The 20,729-nt window shown below is 38.9% G+C and overlaps 4 protein-coding genes across 7 annotated transcripts; 3 read left to right on the top strand and 1 right to left on the bottom strand.

Moving 5' to 3' along the window:
- Window positions 1-2,672: 2,672 nt before the first annotated feature.
- Window positions 2,673-7,097, bottom strand: LOC103982911 (uncharacterized). Its single transcript, XM_009399992.3, has 7 exons — window positions 6,781-7,097; window positions 6,571-6,643; window positions 4,997-5,048; window positions 4,810-4,879; window positions 3,602-4,263; window positions 3,466-3,506; window positions 2,673-2,985 (listed from the first exon to the last, which is right to left on the bottom strand). Exons 1-5 carry the CDS (start codon window positions 6,868-6,870, stop codon window positions 4,180-4,182), a joined length of 369 nt encoding a protein of 122 aa, XP_009398267.1. The 5' UTR covers window positions 6,871-7,097; the 3' UTR covers window positions 2,673-2,985; window positions 3,466-3,506; window positions 3,602-4,179.
- A 985-nt stretch (window positions 7,098-8,082) lies between these two features.
- On the top strand, window positions 8,083-9,360 carry LOC135672600 (PLASMODESMATA CALLOSE-BINDING PROTEIN 3-like). Its single transcript, XM_065181092.1, has 4 exons — window positions 8,083-8,284; window positions 8,536-8,775; window positions 8,864-8,897; window positions 8,994-9,360. The coding sequence occupies exons 1-4, from the start codon at window positions 8,110-8,112 to the stop codon at window positions 9,199-9,201; spliced, it is 657 nt and encodes a 218-aa protein (XP_065037164.1). The 5' UTR covers window positions 8,083-8,109; the 3' UTR covers window positions 9,202-9,360.
- Window positions 9,361-9,886: 526 nt separating this feature from the next.
- LOC103982908 (uncharacterized) lies at window positions 9,887-17,113 on the top strand. Of its 4 annotated transcripts, none has more exons than XM_009399986.3 (4): window positions 9,887-11,390; window positions 14,048-14,490; window positions 16,032-16,774; window positions 16,971-17,113. In XM_009399986.3, exons 1-4 carry the CDS (start codon window positions 10,595-10,597, stop codon window positions 17,011-17,013), a joined length of 2,025 nt encoding a protein of 674 aa, XP_009398261.2. In that variant the 5' UTR covers window positions 9,887-10,594; the 3' UTR covers window positions 17,014-17,113. The 4 variants fall into 4 exon arrangements, with proteins under 4 accessions (XP_009398261.2, XP_009398262.2, XP_009398263.2 ...); XM_009399987.3 differs by having other exon boundaries at window positions 14,051-14,490; XM_009399988.3 differs by having other exon boundaries at window positions 14,069-14,490; window positions 16,971-17,111.
- A 427-nt stretch (window positions 17,114-17,540) lies between these two features.
- On the top strand, window positions 17,541-18,923 carry LOC135665524 (presenilin-like protein At2g29900). Its single transcript, XM_065177212.1, has one exon. The coding sequence runs from the start codon at window positions 17,582-17,584 to the stop codon at window positions 18,773-18,775; it is 1,194 nt and encodes a 397-aa protein (XP_065033284.1). The 5' UTR covers window positions 17,541-17,581; the 3' UTR covers window positions 18,776-18,923.
- The last annotated feature ends 1,806 nt before the right edge of the window (window positions 18,924-20,729 follow it).

A 20,729-nucleotide genomic window follows, 5' to 3' on the forward strand; every position in this document is an offset into this window, starting at 1 on the left:
TCTGTACGGATAAGAGAGACCCCCATTTGGTGTAGTGGGCCTTACTGCGTAGAAGATGGCCGATGTGACCTGACAAGTTTCAAGGTCACGGGCGTGGCGGACGGGCAATGGCCCAGGAAATGTTGGGTGTCCCATCCGAAGACCAAGAGAAATTTCCGTATCGCCACTTGGAATTAGTCCAACCTCTTTTTGATTTTTCTTTGTCGAATTGTATCTTTCTTGCTTACCTAATAAGTAACGCAAGATGATAAATAAAAATGTAACATAAAAAAAATAAAAAGAAAAAGAAATAGTGATGTTGTTGAAGAGTTCTGCGTGCCCTACACAGATAATTCAACGAGGATGGAAATAAATGTTACTTAATTATGCTTTATTGATAAAGACATTTTGAAAACGTGTGGTTCCATTACCTATTCGTCCTCCGTTATTCATTCCGCTCAAAATTTATAGTCTTTTAACTATTAGAATTAGAATCGAGTCGGTACTAAAAGAGGAGGGTGAATTAATGCAGTTGATAAAAACATCGATTTTAAAAATCTAATTTAATAAAATTATTTTGATAAAGTGAGTTTAACTTTGAAAGCAGATGGGTACTTAGCAAAAGTAACGAAGAAGTAAAGTAGTTTATAATAAATATAAACAGCAAAACAGAAATACATGGTTCAATCGTCATGATCTACGTCCACTCCATCGATTTCTCTTCTGTTGAGGCCACCGATATCTATTAACAATCTTCATGCTAGTCATAGGTGCCCAGCAAGCCAATCACGTGAGTGATGGCATGTGTAACTTGACACGCAATCGTTTTGCTTATTATACTTTGATATTTTATTACTTTATATATATATATATATATATATATATATATATATATATATATATATATATATATATATATATATTGTGATGTCTTTGTATTTGTGTAATGGAAATCAGATCGTGATGAGATCATGATAATGAGACCAATTCACCTTTAAACACATATCCTAAATAATCTCGGTCATAGGTTACTCGAGTGGGACATTGAGATAATCGGACATACTGATGTGTTGTATACTCTTCCATACGATGGATGCAACTGGTCTCATAGCTACTTATATGGGGACACTAGGGATACGATACAGGTGGTCATTGGGGAATAAGTTTACTGATTAATCCGCTTATGAAATGTTGGATAGTTGATGATGTCTTATTGTCATACAACAATTCTATAGTCTTACTGGTGTATATGGTCCTTAGACTTGAGACACCAAGAATATCCTGTATGAATGCTTTACTCTTTGATATCGGACTTATAGATTTGGATGTCCCAGATCTAGCATAGTCGGTCTTCGGGAGTGGTAGTAAACCTTACGAGAACTATCGAGTGTCGATAGAGGATCATCGACTCTCGGTGTCATGAGAGGAACGTCTCATGTATTCTTACTCAGACAAATCCCTGACCAGAGTCATTCAAATTGAGAGAGAAATGATTCTTTGGGAGAATCTAATTAGAGCAAGACTCGAGTAGAAATCGTATAGATCTGACAGCACCATGCCCGGTATGCGGTATTTGGGATATTAGATGGATGATAGACTATATGTATATGGTAAATGAGGACAGATAGGTCCAATGGATTGGATTCCCCTGTAGCGTCTGAGGACTACGACGTAGTGGCCTAGTACGTCTACAGTCGATGAGTCAAGTGAATTATTATGGAAATAATAATTCGTTGAGCCAAAAGGAGTTCTAACAGGTATGACTCACAACCAGCTCGATATTGAGCCTAGAGGATCACACACATATGGTAGGCGTTACGATGAGTAGAAGTTCGGATATGAGATATCTGTCGGAGCCCATATCTTATTAGATATCCAATAAGCCCATGAATTATTGGATCTTATAGATAAGATACAATAAGTGCTCATGAAAGATTATTGGATAGAGATTCACTATTCTAAGATACTTGGTAGTTAGATGAAGATCCAATACCTAGTAAGGGGTTGATCCATTAGAGTTAAATTGATAGAGGACTTCTATAAATAGGAGAAATTCGATGATTTATGGGCTAGAGCTTATACGATCTCCCTAGGTAACACAATATATATTATATACAGTTTTAAGTTTTACGAATTTTTGTGCATCAATCTCGCATTTGTAACGTTGGGTGTTGGGTGTCCCATCCGAAGACCAAGAGAAATTTTCTTATCGCCACTTGGAATTAGTCCACCTCTTTTTTATTTTTCAACCTCATTTGGAATTAGTCCCGTCCGAAGACCAAGAGAAATTTCCGTATATGCTCATCCGAATGAGAAATTGGTGACAACCAAGAGTGCTACATCTCGGATGAAAGAAAGAAGAGGCATAAATAAGGGCAAGGAACATTTAGGATATTAGAAATAAATAAATAAATCTGAAAAATATGGGTATAATTGAAAAAAAAAACTAAAAAGAGAGTTGTTTTTAGAAATCGCCTCTTTGATTTTTCTTGGGACCTGAGAAATTATTGGGGTTGAATTTGTTTTATATATATATATATATATATATATATATATATATATATATATATATATATATATATATATATATATGCTTTAATTTCCCCTTGGATGGGGACACAGGACTTATTCATAGTCAGTGCATGGATGTGGGAAAACATCATCATTTACGTCAAATGCTGGAAGACGCAGAGTAGTAGAACTCCAATATCAATATCAAGATACGAATGCGGAACAAGTGCATGATTGTTGAAGCCTTACATGAGGCGTAGACTCTGCATGGAGTCCACGGGCACCACAGGAGAGGAGGAGGACAATATATTGGTGAGACTACAATCTGACGGACTCAGAGATTAATTATACTATATTTCCAAGGAACCGTTCAAACAAAAACGAGTGCCGTCGCCATCTGGCTTGAAGGGAAGCGTGTGGAATTGGCCCAACGGTAGTACAGTTTACTCAGATGAATCCACCCTCCTCCTGGAAGCCTTCCCTTCACTCCTGCTTCTGTCGATCCGGAAGAAATCAAGGACTGATGGTGTTGAAAGAGAGAGATTTCCGAAACGTGGACTAAATATTGACTTCCCTTATGCATGAGTGAGTTCACATGATAATTAGAAGACCAAACATTTCCATGCGTCTCAGATTCAAAAATACTACATTCAAAGCCAACATGCTTCTGCTGGTCATGCAGAGAAACTTAAAAGAATATTTGACCATCATAATTACTTCTTGAGAGTCTTTAGTAAATTCAGTAAGAAAGATATGGATGCAACCACAGTGGAAATGAAGATCAACTAAATGCCTGCAACAGAAAATCTTTGCGCTAATTCGAATTAGGTGGATGATTTTCCAGTTACATCAGTCAGGGATTTCGATAAAAGCTTTGTGCATTAATGTGATGTTACAAGTTTATGATAAGGTTAACATGATCAGCTAACATTTCTAAAGATCAAAGCTGAAGCTGTTGTCTGAAAGAAAACTCACCTTGTTGTTGGAACAATCCTGTCAGGTCTATTTTTCACTCTCTGCAACAGAAAATTTTACAAATGGAAAGTTTTAAGAATCTTATAGCATGTCATCATCATCAGTGATAGATTCATGAGAATCAAATAGCACTTACATCAGGGAAAGGAGAGTTCATCCTGCATCCATTGTGGTCTTTGCTAGGTCAACATATACAGCAGCTAACCCAGTTATATTTTCCAATGAACCCTGGATAATTTGAAAGGTAATGACAGGCAAAATACAGTTGATGACAGAAGTCCAGCCCAAACACAAATTTTAAATTTAATCAATGAGATTTAACAACATAGATTAGGATCGAGGTCATCTGTGCTTCACCTCTTTTTGCTTTAGAACATGGAATTATTAAGTATGGTTACAGTTCAACAGCTACAGAAACCATATACATACAACAGTATTTAATCTGACTGGCATTCAGTGACATTCAAAGTGAGAAACTTCATTCTCGCAAGATTTCTCAGAACATAAAGTTTAACTTTTCGCACTAAGTCAAAATAGTTATTGATTTCCTGCAAAATTCCAAAAGCATTCTGCTCTTGCTGAAAAAGGATAAGGGAGAATGAATCTGGCAACGAGTTGGTTATTAAACATAGTGGTGTATCTTTCCTGTGATATAAACAAAATGCTAATGGCAATAACAGTTCAGAAGAATAACACATCTATAAATGGTGCGAGTTACTGCTCATCCTTGATGAAAAAGCTCTGTGGCAAGGAAAAATCGTCTTCTCTAAAAATCTCTGCCTCCTCATCGTCTGGTTTCTGGCATACGGTAGAGCATTCAACTGTTAGTACTTTAGCATTATCAATCAAAAGTTAATATCATATTGTTGGACAACTGGTTCCAGTAAATCCACATGATGCTTCTAACGAATATAAATTTGCAGATTAAAACACCGAATATTGGTCAGAATATACAATTGTTGTAGTTCAGTCATGAAAAGTCAACCTATAACAACACGAAAATTCATCTTCACGGATTATCTTATATGTTGCTCTAAATGGATCGTGTTTGTGTTTCAAACTATAAGCAAACACCGAAAAGGCAAAAGCCATAGGTGGTGACGCTAAAACCTCATCAAATACAGCAGACAAATAACATGCATGTATCAAATGCTCATGTAGATGCAGGGTACAACAAATACCTTTGACACAACATGCATTATAGAGATTGCATTTGCATGATATTGCAAAGAAACAAAAAAAACATGAGTGAACACATGCTGCTTCAGCCACCTATAAGGTAAATGAAGGCTTTAAAAAAATAAAAGCAATGGATGCATAGACAATAAGCAAGCTTCTGCTCACCAGCAATTCTAGATTATAGAAGCGATCCAGCAACTGCAAGACCTCCTCTGCTGAAAAGTGTCTGTCAAAGCTGCAAGAACAAGATATGAACTTTAAAGCATAAAAACATTTTGTAATGGGTCCTGCAATTCATGCATAAGATGATTTTGTAGTCCATCATAAACAAATTAAATACCACTAAACTGACCTTCTCCTTAGATATTCCATCAGTCCATAAAGAACAAAGTGACGATGGATGCCTGCACAGTTATGGTCATTCAATGCTGGTAAGCAGATATTCAACAACCATATTCGTTGTATTAAAGGAATTTAAGCGAGTAGCAGTGATCGATTGACCTAACTATCTAGACAGGCAAGTAACAATACTGATCATATTGGAAGAACTTAAACCATCATCAGTAACATGTATATACGTTTATGTTCATCAGGCTTCAAGATCACGGGCATTAACACATAAAAAGAAGCTAAGATATTCATACATCAGAAGAATTGCTTCATCGGTCAAGATCCAACCATAAAAAAGGGAAAGCAAACAAGTTGATGAACTGTAGTGATACTTGTAAGGTCAGAGATCTCGATCTTACAAGCAGGAACATTGGCTTTATAATGAGAAAGCTGATACTTCATATAAATATATTTATCTCTATTAATAGAAAAAATGTTGAATAATAATAACAAAAATGCATCATGGCTCTGGCTTTGTTGTTCGAAGGCCTTGCATAAACCATGACGTATTGTTATGAAATTTGTATCCAGCTAGCACTCGGCAATATATATAATAAGGTCAATTTCAGTTCATCAAAGCAGGATTGATATACATGAGATTTCGTATCTTTAAAACCTAGTTACAGTTGTAGGTATAAATCTCATCCCCAAAACCTTTCTTGCATGTGGAGATATAACACTTGCAACTGAGAAGATAACAGAAAAAAAAAACTGTATATAAATGTTTACTTCACTTGACAATTTTACATGAAGACAATGTGAATTGGTGCACATCAACAAACACTATCGGCTCAATCTGAAGCTGACAAATGGAGAATTTGGAGAACAGAATTTATCTAGTAGAACAACATAGAAAAAGCATATATAACTGACTACATGTACCAAACAATATGCTACTCATCCATTCTTTACTTGTATTCTATTTGATAACAAATATTCCCTAATATAACCAATTTTCTAGTTTCTTTTCCATCTCAACAATCCCTATTGTAAAAAGATCCACGGCCACTAACCAGTGTTTACTTTGCACGTCAAGTGAAGAGCATTGGATATTGTATTATAAGTTGGAACAAAAATCTCAAACTGCACTGGTTATCAGATGTGCCATTTGACATCAAATGACAATTGCATAAACTCTTTCATGTTATAGACAAAGTTTTGACTTTAAATTTTACAAGACTTTTAATTCCCTAACATAATTGAAAGTTGTCAAGCAAGACCCCTGAATGTTCATTAGTGACGCTTCGTCATTCTGTTTCTTTTCTCCAGGTTTGCGATAAAGCCTATCTGACCAGCTAAGGAAAAAGATCAGATCATTCTCTTTTGCTCTATGATCACCCTATACTTTTCAGTCCATATGCAACAAATTCCAAGCCGAGGCAACAAGTTAAGAACTTCACCTTTTACTGATTTATATTGTCAACTAAAATTGTCACAGAACATGAATAACAGCAGAAAAAGTTCAAAATGTCAAAAGGGCGAAAAAAAAAAGAAAACACCATTCACCCACAAATGATTGAATTATTATGAACTCACCCTGCAGTCTCCATGGAGGATAGATTTCCAATGCTTCCAACACCCTCAGTTCCAACTCAACCTGCGATTGCTCCTGATGAAACCGGAAATTTAACATAAAAAATATGTAAAAGATCGTAATTTTATATGATTCATATTGATGCATCAGATGTCAACACACAGATGGACTGGAGAACGGCAGAGAGAAAGACAAAGGAAGGGGCAAAGAACCTTGGGCAACGAAGAGGCGGAGGAGGGCGGCGCCTGGCCGGGCGAGTGAACCGAAAGGCCGTCTTGCTCCTCCTCACCGGCCGCCTCCATCCTCGTCGATCCTCAACTAAACCCTAATCCGAGGACGACTCCAACAGAGAAAAGAACTAAAAAGGGGAAAAACCTTGCTATCTCCAGAGACAGAATGCGACAAATTTCCTTCTCCTATCCTGATTTCTCAGTTGTTCGCCCTCGGCATTATCCCGTGCGAGGAGGCCGAGAGCGTGGGAGAAAGCGAGGAAGCGACGGCGAGCGCAACTCCGCCTTCGATTCGTTCCGGTTCATATTTTTTTTGAAAGTCCGGACCGGATCGGCTAAAGATCCAATTGCCGGTTCATACGGCTTCACCGACCGGTTCAATTTATCGGCTCAGACAAAAGTAGGTATTTGTCGGCTCAAACCAGAATTAAACATTGTTTAATCGAATATGAAATATTGAGCTTAAATATAAATATATAAGTCTAAGTAATTAATTGGATTTAGATCTGAAGAGAACGAAATTTGTGAATATATTATCAGTATATTAAATCAGGATAATTGATGTGATCATTTTTTATCATTTCGATCGAAGGTAATATCATTCAAAATCATTAATTCAAAATAATTTCGATATAAAATCATTTTTTTATCATATATTATCATTTTTTATCATTAGTTCAAAATCAGGATAATTGATTTTGATCATTTCATTAGATAAAAAAATCATTTTAATTTTAATTCCACCACATAATTTTAATTTTATTTTATTAAAATTTTTGGATAAGTAGATTTATCAAGTTCATCAAAACATACTGAATCTTATAGATCAATCATGTATTATGTCAGTATCATAAGATACTACCAAGAATGTCAAAGATTTCATAGTGCATGCCTTGTTGTTTACATGCATTATTTTTTATAGGAATCTCCAAAGCTCTTTCTTAAAGAATAAATCTTGGATCTCAGCATCCCCCGGTCTTACCTAAAAATAATGAACACCTTTTGATCGATTCTATTCCATCTCACAACCTTCTCATCTCCAACAAGTTCAGGTGATCGATCATATGTTGCTCGAGGAGAAGAACATTTGAACTTGAACAAGAGAGGGAAGACAACACAAGTGATACTGGAGACAGCACCTAACGGTCAAATTGAGGACAGGAGTTTTGGGCCCCGGAGAATCCCCGCGAGGAGGAGGAGGAGAGGAGGAAGGAGACGGGTCGAGCTCTGGATCTTGTCCTCGCTCCACATGTGGGCTTGTGACCGTTGATGAAGGACACACAACAGAAAGCAACGTTGGCTCGGTTCCCTATGGCACGGCGTCTGCAGAGAGGCAGCCCAATAAACCGAGCAATGGGTGAAGGATTTGAAAGCTCGGGTGTGAAGACACAAATCCTCTCTCCCTCTCTCGATAGTTTCTCCTCTCTCCCTGTCATGGCTGCTCTTGCTCTTGTAGTTCTCATCTTCACCATGTTTGGTGGATCAGGCAAGCTCGAGTTCACAGCTCTCATCTTTTTTATGTTCTTCTCTACATGTATCATCATCTTGGTGGAGATCAGGATTTCTCATGTTCTCCCATGTTTTCTCTGCTTCCTTCTTGACTACTCTTGCTAGATTTTGTTGCAGCAAGACTTGCGCCCCGTTGAACAGAGGACCATCGTTTGTTTTATCTTTCTCTTAATCTTTTTGGAATTTCATGGGGAAAATGATCTCAAGTCTGCATCTTTCTGGTGGCAGACGCGGCTTGGTGTGTCTGCAAGCCTGATATGAGTGACACTGCTCTCCAGAAGACACTGGATTATGCTTGTGGAGCTGGAGCTGACTGCACTCCTATCCTCCAAAACGGAGCTTGTTACAATCCCAACACAGTGAAAGCCCATTGCTCCTATGCTGCTAACAGCTACTACCAGAGGAAAGGGCAGGCACAAGGGACCTGTGATTTCTCGGGCACTGCTGCTCTTGCCACCACAGATCCAAGTAAGTCAATGAACGTTCTTAGTTCCCCATCACCTGGTTGTCATTTCCCACAAAAATGCACCATTAATCTTCATCTGATTGCTTACAGGTTACAGTGGTTGCACTTTCCCTGCAACTGCCAGGTACATCTCTGAGTACATTACAATCAATGAGCATGACCATCATCTATTTTGACTTCATTTCTCTGCTTCTTCTTCTTCTTCTTCCTCCTCCTCCAGTGCTGCAGGCACAGGATCTACACCAGCAACAAACACCCCTGGCACAACACCCGGCACCTTCTCCCCAACCAGTGGAGTAGTAGGGGGGTTGGGGCCTTCAAGTAGCATGTCCAATGAGGACATGAGCCATGGTGGGTTCCTCATGAAGGCAGGGATGGGTTCTCTCCTCCTCACTGTCATTTGCTCAGTGATGGCTTTGTTGGGTTGATGAAAAGCCTCCGGTTCTAGCGTATGATCCCATTGTTGTAACATGGACTGATACAGAGGCATTTCTCGTCCAGCCTATGGTTTTTGTCTTTCCCCTGTGGCAGACAGGATTGATTCCATCTGAGTGATGCAGTGAAACATTGTAATAGCTGTAGCACTTCTTCTTGTCCAACTTCTTTCTTCTCCATTGTTACTGATGAGCTGCTGTTGATGTGTATGTGTTAACATTATGCTTCTTCTTCTATTTCGATGGTATAAAGGAAATGGAAGATGCATTCAAGTTTCTCGTGAACATTCAGAATGCAAATTCTGCAATAATAATTTTAAATATACAAAAATAATAAATCGTGCTTATATTCATTAAATATTTTTCTTGGATATTATTATTAGTAAAAAATTATAAATTCAAAAGGTCCAAGCCATTCCAATCATCGATGACGGGAGATGAACGGCCGAGATCAATTCGATCTTCCAGAATCTCAAACAAAAACGTTCTGATGCGTGCTTAGGGTTTATTTACCCGCGTGTAAACCCTCCTTGAAGATAGTAATATGTCGGTCCCACAGGTTAAATAACAGGGAGACGTCAAGGGTAGATGTCGGTAGAAGTCTCGAACGCAAACAGTGAACTTTAAATATAATAATAATAATAATAAATGGAGGAAAATCTACTGCTGCTTTGTCTGTTTTAGGTTTGGAATCCCGCTGTTTGGAGGCGAGGGAAGAGATGGGCGCTCTGCGCTTGAGGGCTTCCTTCGCCGTTGCGAGGTTGGCGTTGGGTTCTGATCATCCCCTGTCGTCCGATGCCCAACCCCCTCGCACTCTTTCCCTCCCTGTTGCGGTTCCTTCTGGTTTGGTGCTTCTGATTGTTGCCTTCTTCCGTTGACTGCTTGCTTCCACGTCAAGATTGATTTTTTTCCTTCTTCCTTGGATCGCTTCGGCTGAAAGATCGGATCTTTGGCGGTGACGGCGCTAGCGTTAGTGCCTGTCCCGTTGGTTCTCGGTTATCCGCCCCAAAGATCCGATCTTTTCTCATATGTTATTGTCTTTGTTAGTAGCAATCTGGGTTTTGGAGCTTTGAAGTGCCCTTCTTTATGTGTGTCTGTGTTTCTCTTTTTGGGATCTGAGTTTCGATCCGTGGGCTGTTTGCATTTTATTAAGCTTTTCGTATTGGAGATTTATTTGACTGGGAAAAGATGAAATTTTGTGGGTACGGAAGCTTTGCTCGGCGCTTTTAATTTGCACGTAAGGGGCAGAATTGTGTAGATACTGTGGCAGTGAATGTTGTACAGCAGTTAGTCCAGCAGTGTATTTTATTTGGTAATAGGAAGGAGGAAATCTTGTCAGAAAAAAATTCCTCAATTCAGTTGTATGTAATCCAAGCTAGTCTTTTGAATGGATAAGCAGGTATACCAGAAGAGAGTCAAATCTGGAGGTAGAATTTTTCAGCGATTAGCATGCAAACAAGCCCCAGAAGATGCTTCTTCTAATGATGATAAAGTTCCTTGCAACACCCCTAGAGGTTATACGGAGTCAACATGCGTTTCTTTACGTGAGGGTATGGCTTCCAGTAGTACTGATAATGGAGATGCCTTCATGAGTTCAGGGGAGTATGTGAGGGACCATGGTTCTCTTTTAAGTTTGCAGCCATGGATTTTCAAAACGGGAAGTTATCAGAGAGATGAGGAATTAGTGAAACCAAATGATGATTGTTCTGAGAAATGTGGGTATGAAATGGATGGTTTCATGTATAATTCTCTTCCAGAGATCTCTCCACAGAGTATTAGTCTGGGTTACGCGTGTGGTAGAGGTCAAAGCACTATTAGAGCCAGGCGCTCTCACCGCAGCTCAATTAAGCCGCTTTCTTCCACGGAGAACTGCCTAATCCCTCAACTTTACGATGCAAATTTTGAAATTGAAGAGTTTGTTTTCAGTTCGTTTCCTTCTTCCACCACACCAGGCTTGAGGCCCTTTATTGTAACAGATGAGAGCAAGATAGTTAACAAATCTAGTTTTGGATCTACAGGCATAACTTTTGATAGTGGAATGAACAAGGGGAATATGAAGAATGTGACAGGTGTTTCTTCTCTTCCTGAGTTGAGGACATCAAAAAGAAAGAGTAGGGAGACACCACATGATATTGTGGGACCTTCCAACAGTCGAAGATCACACATGATCTCCCATCAAAAAGGTAGTATCATTACCATGTTTTCATTGGTTCTGATACTAAAGATGCCTGTAGTGTGATGGTTGCTGACTTGTATTTTACTTTGTCTGCTGAAATAGTCATTGACCATAGCCAATGAAAAATTAGACTTACTAGGAAGGGAAAAACAGCATTAAAGATTTGAAGCAAAAGCATACAATCATATTTTATTAATATTTCTGTATATTGTGTTTTCTCTAGTTTTTTCAGTCCTATCTTTGTTTTAACTCTTTGTGGACTGTATTATGTACTCGTCAGTATTTCTTCTCACCATATCACTCTGATGATAATTAGTTTGGCTGGTATACTGGACTTTTTTTTTTTAATTTTCTGCCCAAATGGATATCACTAGTTGATTCCTTGACTAATAACATCACCCTGGTCAATTTCTTGATTGAAGTATATAAAAAATGGAAAATCCAGGTTGGTGTGTTTAATTTTTATTCTTGTTCGATTAACTGTTTCCATGTTGAGTATAGAAGTGGAAGTTCTTGTTGCTGTAGTCCATCTTCCAATTCCTAGTCACCAATTAATTGATTGTTCATCTAATTGAGTAATATATATCTGTTTTGCATAGCGATGTGCTAAGTTGCTTTATAATGTTACTGTGTTTCTGATGTTTTGAGAATAGTTTCTTTGTTTTGACTTATAAATATTCTTTTCTTTTGTAATTGGACGAAGGTCAATTGATCTGGTGACATTTTTATTTGTAGTATATTGTCATATGTGATGGACTATTGTCTGTTAAGATTGGCATATCATTGTGATGGGGTGTTTTTCCATTCTGGAAGGTGGAGAAATGATTTCTGTAGCCTTTGAGATGTCATATTAAATCCTACTTTCGAGTTTCAGTGGGTCTTGGCATCGAGTTAGGATGATATCAGTATGGGTTCTGTGTCATGCCAAGGGTTTGCTGACACACAGGGCAATTGCATATCTACCATTGGAAATAGGTGAAATTCATTTACGATCTCTTAAAGCTACGGCCTACAAGTATCATGGTTCTTATAATTTCATAGTCTTTCCATGCTCATATTGTTCAGAAATTTGTAAGGGTATTTGTGAAACTTTAGAAGGGTATCCATATATTTGTAGGGCATTCATGGAAGTTTGAATTGTAACCTTTAGACAATGACCTAAGCTGTGGGGTATGTAGAAATTGCACCATAATGTTAACTTGTATTTATCAGCATAAACCTTTCCAATTGTGTGTGACAGTGAACTTTACTCCTATGTCGAGATGGCTGTTTCCTTAGAATATAGAGCTCCAAAGGGAGTCCCACAGTAGATGCAGTGTGCTTCCATCCCTAGGGTTACTCCTTTCAGGTTAGGTGGATGGACCTTGCACTTTTCACTTGCTACTATTAATCTATAGATTTCAATGTTTCCTCTTGCTTAAAAATTTTACTTCAATTTTCTTATTTCATCATGTGAATTTGTAGTTTTCATCAATGATTTTAATTTTAAATGATACCACCCGTATCGGGCGGTACGTACCGGTTCGTCAGTAGATCGGTACACGAATCGTCCGCTATCGGGATAGCGGGCGATAGCATCGAGCGGTGACAAAGAAGAAAGAAAGGGAGAAGAAAGAGGTCGGTGACAGAGAAGAAAGAAGAAAACCTGGAGATTTGGCGGGGCGACGAAGCCTCGGCGATGTCATGTGGAGAAGCAATTTCTTCTCCCCAGCAGAAGAAACCGAGCGAGGCGATGCCTTTTTTTTTTTTTTTCTTTTCGCGTGGGGAAACTGAGCGACATCGTTGAGGCGATGCCGCTTTTCCCTTTTTTTTTGCGCGGGGAAACCGAGCGACATCGTCGAGTTTTGTGCAGGGAAACCGAGGCGACGTTGTCGAGCGTGGGGAAACCGAGTGACGTCGCCGAGCGCGAGGAAATCGAGTGACGTCGCCTCAGCGACGTTGCTCCCCTTTCTTTTTTTTTCGCGTGTCTCCTCACGTGGGCAGAGTCGTCGTGTATATATATATACACACCGAATGGTACACCAAAATGTACTGCTCAGTTCACTTATACCATACCGAACCGAGCTTGAAACTCTAGTTCGGTACGAAATTACAAACCTTGGTTTTCATAACATGTCCTTGATGTATAAAAGATAAACATGCATTATCAGTCTGTTTCTTTTGTGACTGGTAACACCAATGTACTAAGACAGCAACTTACATTTGTTATGCAAGTGCTGTGTGATCTGTAATTTTTGTCTCAAAACTACTAAACTATGAACATAATCAAAATTCAGGAGATTTCTAGTAGTGAACAACTGAGTATGCTAGCATAATGTGGCAACCAGTCTGACATTTATCGTCAGTCTTCTTCGTAATCCTTTTTGCCGCAGAACAAGCATTGTCATCTATCATGGTCGATGCATCTCATGAGATCTTTTCATATATTATTCAGTTTTACGATAGTTTATTGCCTTCTTTCTGTGGCCCTAGGTGTCACCCATGCAGAGGCATCAAATTCAACCTCTTGTGGGGTTCCCCATGTCACCTAGAATGCCATGTGGGTCTTATACATTAATGTATATATAACATCATCCTGGCTAAATTGTTTTCTGAGTTTTAGTTGATTGTCTCAAATTCTAAATAATTTCGCAATATAATTTGATTACAGTGTTCATTCTAAAGCAGCACCGACATTGTACCCAGGTTTGCATGATGGAATACATATCTTCTCTATTGGAGTCAGCCTTGGAATCATATCCACTGTGCTATCAAATAGAAAAGAAATAGAGAATTTAAACAACATGTTGAAGGGTTCGGAGAACTTGATTCAAGATTTGCAAGAGGAGTTGGAGATGAAAGATGCCGTAACTGTTAAAGAATTGGCTAATGAAGCTTGTGGGCACCAAAAACCAGTTGACAGCATTGCTGAATCAATTAAATCTGCCATTGATCAACTTCCAGAATCCTATTTTCCTGTAGAGGAAAAAGATGAATATGACCAGCTAAATTTCTCTAAGGAAGAGTCAAGGAGTAAGATTGAAGCAGAGCTTGAGATTGAACTGGAGAAACTGGAACTGACCATGAACAGGTCAAGTCTGAACGGAACAATGTTAGCACTTGGTGAGGTAAGGCCAAAAGACCTTTGTTCTTGTTGTTTGTGAATTGTAAATAAAAGCTATTTATTTGAAACAGCTTCTTCTTGCTTTTTATTTATGATATCCTATAAAGATTCTTTAGTGGTACCTTTCTAGAAAACATTTGACATAGTATGTTTTCATGTTCTTGCCAGAACATTCTAGCAATCTTCTGAATCTGAATTGCAGCAAACACAACCATTCTGGCTAACTTGGTCCATGTCTTATTCAATGCTTGCAAAACAATATTACCTTCCAAATCTGTATATGTATATGAAACCAGCTACATTGACCAAGGTAGAATGAGACATGCTAGAAATACTAATAGAAAAATTTTCACACTTTCTCGTCATCTTTGAGTTTTCTTCTGAACTTCCTTTACAGCTTTCTGAAAACAATAATTGAGTGGATGACGTGATAAATAGTCTTGTGTATTTCTTTCGTAGTGTTCTACCTAGATATTCTGTCTCTCCCTTATTCATCTATTCTGCATTCTTAGTCTCACTTGAACAAATAAGTGAATATCCATACAGATGAGATGAGACTTGTTAAGGATCATCCATCATACAATTCTTACAGATGACATCTGTATGGATATTTCACTACTTCCAATGTCCATGTTCAAGAAAGTAGTACTCGATTTTTATAGATTGGGGCTCAAAACCTGAACCGTCGATCTGTTTTATAAAAAGAAGGCTAATAAGCAAAACATTTTTCCCATCTTTCTGTTTCACAAACAACTTGACCCGACCTTCTGGCCATGCTGAAATTACAGATTATATCTGCTGTGATCGTCATTTGGGTCCTAATTCAGTGGGTAGATTTCTTTCCTTCCTTGCAGATCCTTTTATTTTTTCCCTTTGGTTTCGTATTCAGGAATCAATCCCAATGTTATTCATCTACAGACCTAAACAGCAAGGCTTCTTGATTTGTAGGCTCACTTACATCATGATTGCTTCATCTGCTGCAATATCCATCGCCTTACATAGGTGTTCTATAAGGCATGAAGATGGTGCTAAGATTTAACTTGTTACAATTCATGTATGTCTTTGGTACTAAATTTTATTTATTGAACTCTGAAGTTTTACTTCCAGATACTGAGATGTGATTTTTGGTAAATTGATTTCTGAAATTGGGAAGAACATTATATTTACTTGTATTTGCACCGTATGGGAGCCAGAAATGTCTCTCTGATGCCATTGTACCTGATGATGGTGATAAATCTAATCTCCACAATTTTATTTCTGTCAATGGTATATTACTTGGGCTTTTGTGTTATGTTTTCCTAATAAATTTCCTTCAAAATTCTAAACACACATTTATGGTCAACAACTTGTTTCTGGGTAGCTTTTGGTCGTGGAAGGATAATGCATGACATCCTTCGATGATAACTTTTGGTCATGTTTCTGTGTCACTTTATATAGATATCATTCTTATATACACGCTAATGTGATTTAAGATGCATTTTATCATGATGCGTCTCTTCTGACAACAGTGACATGTCCAACCTTTCTCAAAATATCTCATTGCAGCTTGATCTGGATGTAGTTGCTGATGTTGTATATGGGGAACTAAAGGCAGATATGCTCCCCGGTGGGGTTTCCGAGGACCAGGATGATAGTGCAAGTGACAGCGAGAACACCACAAACCATAACCACAATGTCAACCATGCAGTTTCACCACGAGAGCTTAGCTTACGCCTGCACGATGTGATCCAACTCAGGCTAGAAGAAAGAATCAAAGAGCTAGAGGATGAGCTTCAGCAAACCAAGAAGCAACTTCAGTCGGCAGAATCCGAGCGCCTTCCTTCGCAAAGAGCCTTCTCAAGCAGCGACATGGAATCTTCCTCCAACCAGGACAGCCCAACGGGTATTGCCGGAGACACGGCTTTGGCTCAGCCATTTTGCTTGAACCTTGCTGGAGATGCTCTAGACACGTACAACGAAGCTTATGAAGAGATCACACGGACAGCCAACATGGTGAACAACTTGCCATCCACGACTAACATGACTGGTGAACTTGGACATGGCTTATATTCATCTGAACAGAGTTTTACATGGGCAATGGAAGTGCCAAAACGTTGCGGGAGGGAGACTAAGTGGGAGCAAAATCTGAAGAGCACGGGATTGAACGATGATCATGAGATTCTTGAGATCCATGCGACGAATGAAGATGAATATAACGATGATGAAGATGACGATGAAATGAAAATGTTAATCGAACAAATTTTAGAGCGAACAAGGCAAGGCTCACCAATTGTACTACATGCACAAAGGTATCTCTTTCCAAAGGACGATTGAATCCCCAAGGATCGTTGTCTATGAGATGGATTTTTGTATATTACCTATAATGAAAAGTTGAACATGTTCTGGTTTCTGAGTTTTAGCCTTTTTGATCTCATCAGTGTGTCATTTCCTTTCTCCAAACATCCTGGATCTGATTCATTCTGATTCTATACTTGTTTTGTACAGCTTGTTGAGATGCACTCTCTTTACAACAAGCCCCCCCAAGTGAGAAAAATACAATCTGAGGCACTTTTAGATCTTGATATTGTATTCATATGGATCGTCGTCAGTTGTTATCAGTTGGATCATTATCGATCTGTATATTGGTAGGAAGGAGGAAAAAGAATCTGTATATTGGTAGGAAGGAGGAAAAAGAATTGAAGACGGAGAATCGGATGTCATGGATGATCTGCAGATCAGTAAATACCATCGATATGATCCAATCTGAACGACATACATTTTGAATTGTGCCAAAACAACTTGAACCTTGCTTCAAGATTGTTTCAGAAAAAAGCATTGCAATCTACAAATCAAAGAATAAGAATGGCTGATCATGAAAACCATGATGTCAAGTTTTTTCCCCTTCCTTTTACAGGTTATTCTTTTTGGCTTTCTTGGATTGAAGAAGAAATCCAACACAAGCGTGTGATAGCTTGGTTGGTAGGTGTTTTTTTCTTCCTTGTTTTTGTTTTCTATTATTCTAATGTTTCGATGTGTCTGACTGCTTTCAAGTCAACTTACCTATTTATTGCTCCTCTCTTAACCCAAAAGCGTCTCCTTTGCCTCTTCCGCCTCCGATGGCTGAAGCAAACCCTAATTCCAACCCGGGCGTCCTCGAAACGCTGGGCGAGGAGATCGTCCGCATCGTTGCCCCCGTCTCCGCCTGCATGCTCCTCGTCGTCCTCCTCGTCACTGCCCTTTCCTCTTCCTCGGGTGGCGGCCTCGCCTCCATCGCCACCATCGCCTACTCTGATGACTCCTCCGACTCCTTCTGGGACAAGCTCAAGGGCGCCCTCCTCAGCTCCCTCTCCTTCGTCGTCCTCATCACCCTCCTCACCTTCCTCCTCGTCCTCCTCTTCTATCTCCGCTGCACTCGATTCCTCAAGTCCTACATGGCCTTCTCCTCCTTGGTCGTCCTCGCCTTTCTCGGCGGTGAGGTCTTCCTGCTGCTCATCTCGCGCTTCTACGTCCCCATTGACGTCGTCACCTTCTCGCTGCTCTTGTTCAATTTCGCTGTTGTTGGAGTTCTGGCCGTCTTCTTGGCGAAAGTTCCGATCATGGTCAACCAGGGGTATTTAGTGATCATCGGGGTTCTCGTCGCCTACTGGTTCACTCTCCTTCCGGAGTGGACCACCTGGGCGCTTCTGATTGCCATGTCTTTGTACGATTTAGCTGCTGTTCTGTTGCCGGGCGGACCCTTGAGATTGCTTGTGGAGCTTGCCATCTCGAGGGACGAGGAGTTACCGGCATTGGTCTATGAGGCAAGGCCCGTGGAGCATCTCCCGGGGGCGGGTAGGAGGCTGTGGAGAGAAAGAAGGGATCTTGCTTCTAATTCTAGTTCGAACTCAAATAATTTGGAAGCTGGAGATCCTGCATCGCAGGACACAAGTCTGGTTATTGCCGAAGAAGGGCCATCCGTTTCAGCTTTGACGGCACCTTTCCTACAGCAGCAATTGGAAAGGCATGGAGAAGTGGAACTTGAAGGAATTGGGTTGAGTTCATCAGGTGCAATCAAGCTGGGGCTTGGAGATTTTATATTTTATAGTGTGTTGGTGGGGAGAGCAGCACTGTACGATTTCATGACAGTGTATGCTTGTTATCTTGCAATCATGTCTGGGCTGGGTATCACTTTGTTGCTTTTAGCATTTTATCGCAAGGCATTGCCAGCTCTGCCAGTGTCCATAGCACTTGGTATAATCTTCTATCTCTTGACGAGGGCTTCATTGGAAGTGTTTATGGTCCAGTGTTCGACAAATCTATTGATGTTCTAGCATGGTGTTTTTCTTCATTCCAATGGAAATTAGAGATATGATCTCTTTACTGCTTTCTGCAGCATTATTGTGGAATGCAAATGCCCAAGAATTGTGCCTAAGGCTTTGTATAATGGTAATTTATAATGTCACAAAGATTTCTTTTCAACTTTGTTCTCTTTTCTCCAGTTCCATAGATTTTGCACCATTTAGTGAATATAGTGCTTTGATAAAATTTAAAATGTGATTTCAAGTGATGCGTTTTATGGAACTGGACTTACATTCAGTTCTTGTTAGAATTCTGCTTTCGTTATAGTTCATTGTCGCCTTAATAAAGAGAAAGACTTGCACTCTTCATATTGTGCCTGTTGTGTGAATTTATCTGTCTTATCTGTGTATGTGTTCATCTTAGGGCAAATTTGTGAAATGTATGCATTTAAATAGTGATTGTTATATTGGCATGCAGCATTTTTCAGAGACAGCATGAGTATGCATCTTGTGGAAGCTTGACCAAAGTAAGAACTTATATGACGGTACCAGATTCAGCTCCCTATTACTCCAAGCATACTTGCCCCTTACTTTTGCAAATGTTTATTTTATTGCTATTGTATTTTAATGAAATAGGCTTCACAAATCCTTTTGATTTTAAGGTTGTTCTGAAGCTCATATGTTTGGTAAAGCTTCTGATAATTTGCGTTGTATAATTATTGAAAACAATTTATCTGGTCTGTACTTTGCCAGGTTGAGCTTTTCCACAATAATCAACTAGAGGTTTTTGTGTCGTCATTTTACTTTATCTGAATTTAGAATGTTCTTCCAAAGTTACTGCCTTATCTTTGTTTGTTTCTTCTACTATAAAGATACAACATTAAACCCTTGAGCTGTGGGCATCATCCAAATGGCAACAATGATTAAAGATTTTAGCTCGACAAGTATCATAACAAATGAAACCTTCAAACGTTTAGGTAGCATCAACCTATCAAACTCTGTAGATTTAACCAGTTTAAAATTTTTGACATTGTGGCAGTTAGTGATATCTGGAATATGACTTATACATCATCTTTGTAAAACGGTTTAACCCTTGCAATTCTTCATGAATCTTATGAAAGTACCAAACAATATTATGACTCTAACCAAACCTAGGGAAATAATGTGTTTTTTTTTTCTTTTGTTTTCATATATGCTCGAACAACTTCAAAATTTCTTAAGGTTGATTTTTTAAACAAAATTGAGGGCAATCTACATCTGGAAAAAGGTGATGATGCTCTTTTTCTTGTGCATCTTAATTTGATCTGTCTCTTAACATCGAAGATGATCTTTTTCTCTTGGTGATTTACATTAGTGCAATAATTCTCATTTAATTTTCCACTATGTCATTTGCTATAAAACCAACTTTATCTAAAAGCTTGCTTGGACAGAGTACTTAACCTTTATGGACTGATAAGTTTTCTCGTTACAAACATTCGTCAAGAATATGGATCATCAGTGTTTCTTCTCTAATTATCTGTGAAACCCTGAAGTTTCCCTGTGCTTAAGGAATATACGAGAAAACTTACGAGAGTCCTCATCACAATCAGGTATCTCTTACCTTTTTTCATCAAACAGGCTTATTGATCTGTATTCTACTTTAATTTTCAGCTTTCAGTCACCTGGTTAACTATATTCAAGAAGCAGTGGATTACATGGGCATTTAAACAGCTGATTTTCTTGCTAAACTACTGGCATCAGCTTCCATTATTTCAGTTGATAATGTTTATAGGAATAACCAAAGGTTTTTTTATTGTAGCGTGACATTTTTTGGGCAGCGGTGATAGCTTTAGCTCATTGCAGCTTTGAAGAAGATTGAACAATTTCTCTCAAAATCATAATGGGATTCAACTGGGTTTGCCTCCATGGCAGTGGTTATACAAAGGCTTAGATAAGATTAGGTGTTCTTTGGACTCCTGCATTTGCAGTCTAATCTTACATTTGCTTT

This window comes from Musa acuminata, chromosome BXJ1-4, assembly GCF_036884655.1.
Source record: "Musa acuminata AAA Group cultivar baxijiao chromosome BXJ1-4, Cavendish_Baxijiao_AAA, whole genome shotgun sequence".
Lineage (NCBI taxonomy): Eukaryota > Viridiplantae > Streptophyta > Magnoliopsida > Zingiberales > Musaceae > Musa > Musa acuminata.

What these genes read in the sequence shown, in the direction of transcription:
- LOC135665524 (XM_065177212.1), top strand. Translation starts at nt 17,582, where the DNA reads ATGGCTGAAGCAAACCCTAATTCCAACCCGGGCGTCCTCGAAACGCTG.
- LOC103982911 (XM_009399992.3), bottom strand. Translation starts at nt 6,870, where the DNA reads ATGGAGGCGGCCGGTGAGGAGGAGCAAGACGGCCTTTCGGTTCACTCG. An exon ending in CCGCCTCTTCGTTGCCCAAG is followed by an intron (nt 6,644 to 6,780) that starts GTTCTTTGCCCC and finishes CGGTTTCATCAG; the next exon opens with GAGCAATCGCAGGTTGAGTT. An exon ending in TCTATAATCTAGAATTGCTG is followed by an intron (nt 4,264 to 4,809) that starts GTGAGCAGAAGC and finishes ACCGTATGCCAG; the next exon opens with AAACCAGACGATGAGGAGGC.
- LOC103982908 (XM_009399986.3), top strand. Translation starts at nt 10,595, where the DNA reads ATGGATAAGCAGGTATACCAGAAGAGAGTCAAATCTGGAGGTAGAATT. An exon ending in CATGATCTCCCATCAAAAAG is followed by an intron (nt 11,391 to 14,047) that starts GTAGTATCATTA and finishes TTCATTCTAAAG; the next exon opens with CAGCACCGACATTGTACCCA. An exon ending in ATTGTACTACATGCACAAAG is followed by an intron (nt 16,775 to 16,970) that starts GTATCTCTTTCC and finishes TGTTTTGTACAG; the next exon opens with CTTGTTGAGATGCACTCTCT.
- LOC135672600 (XM_065181092.1), top strand. Translation starts at nt 8,110, where the DNA reads ATGGCACGGCGTCTGCAGAGAGGCAGCCCAATAAACCGAGCAATGGGT. An exon ending in TCTTGCCACCACAGATCCAA is followed by an intron (nt 8,776 to 8,863) that starts GTAAGTCAATGA and finishes GATTGCTTACAG; the next exon opens with GTTACAGTGGTTGCACTTTC. An exon ending in ACTTTCCCTGCAACTGCCAG is followed by an intron (nt 8,898 to 8,993) that starts GTACATCTCTGA and finishes CTCCTCCTCCAG; the next exon opens with TGCTGCAGGCACAGGATCTA.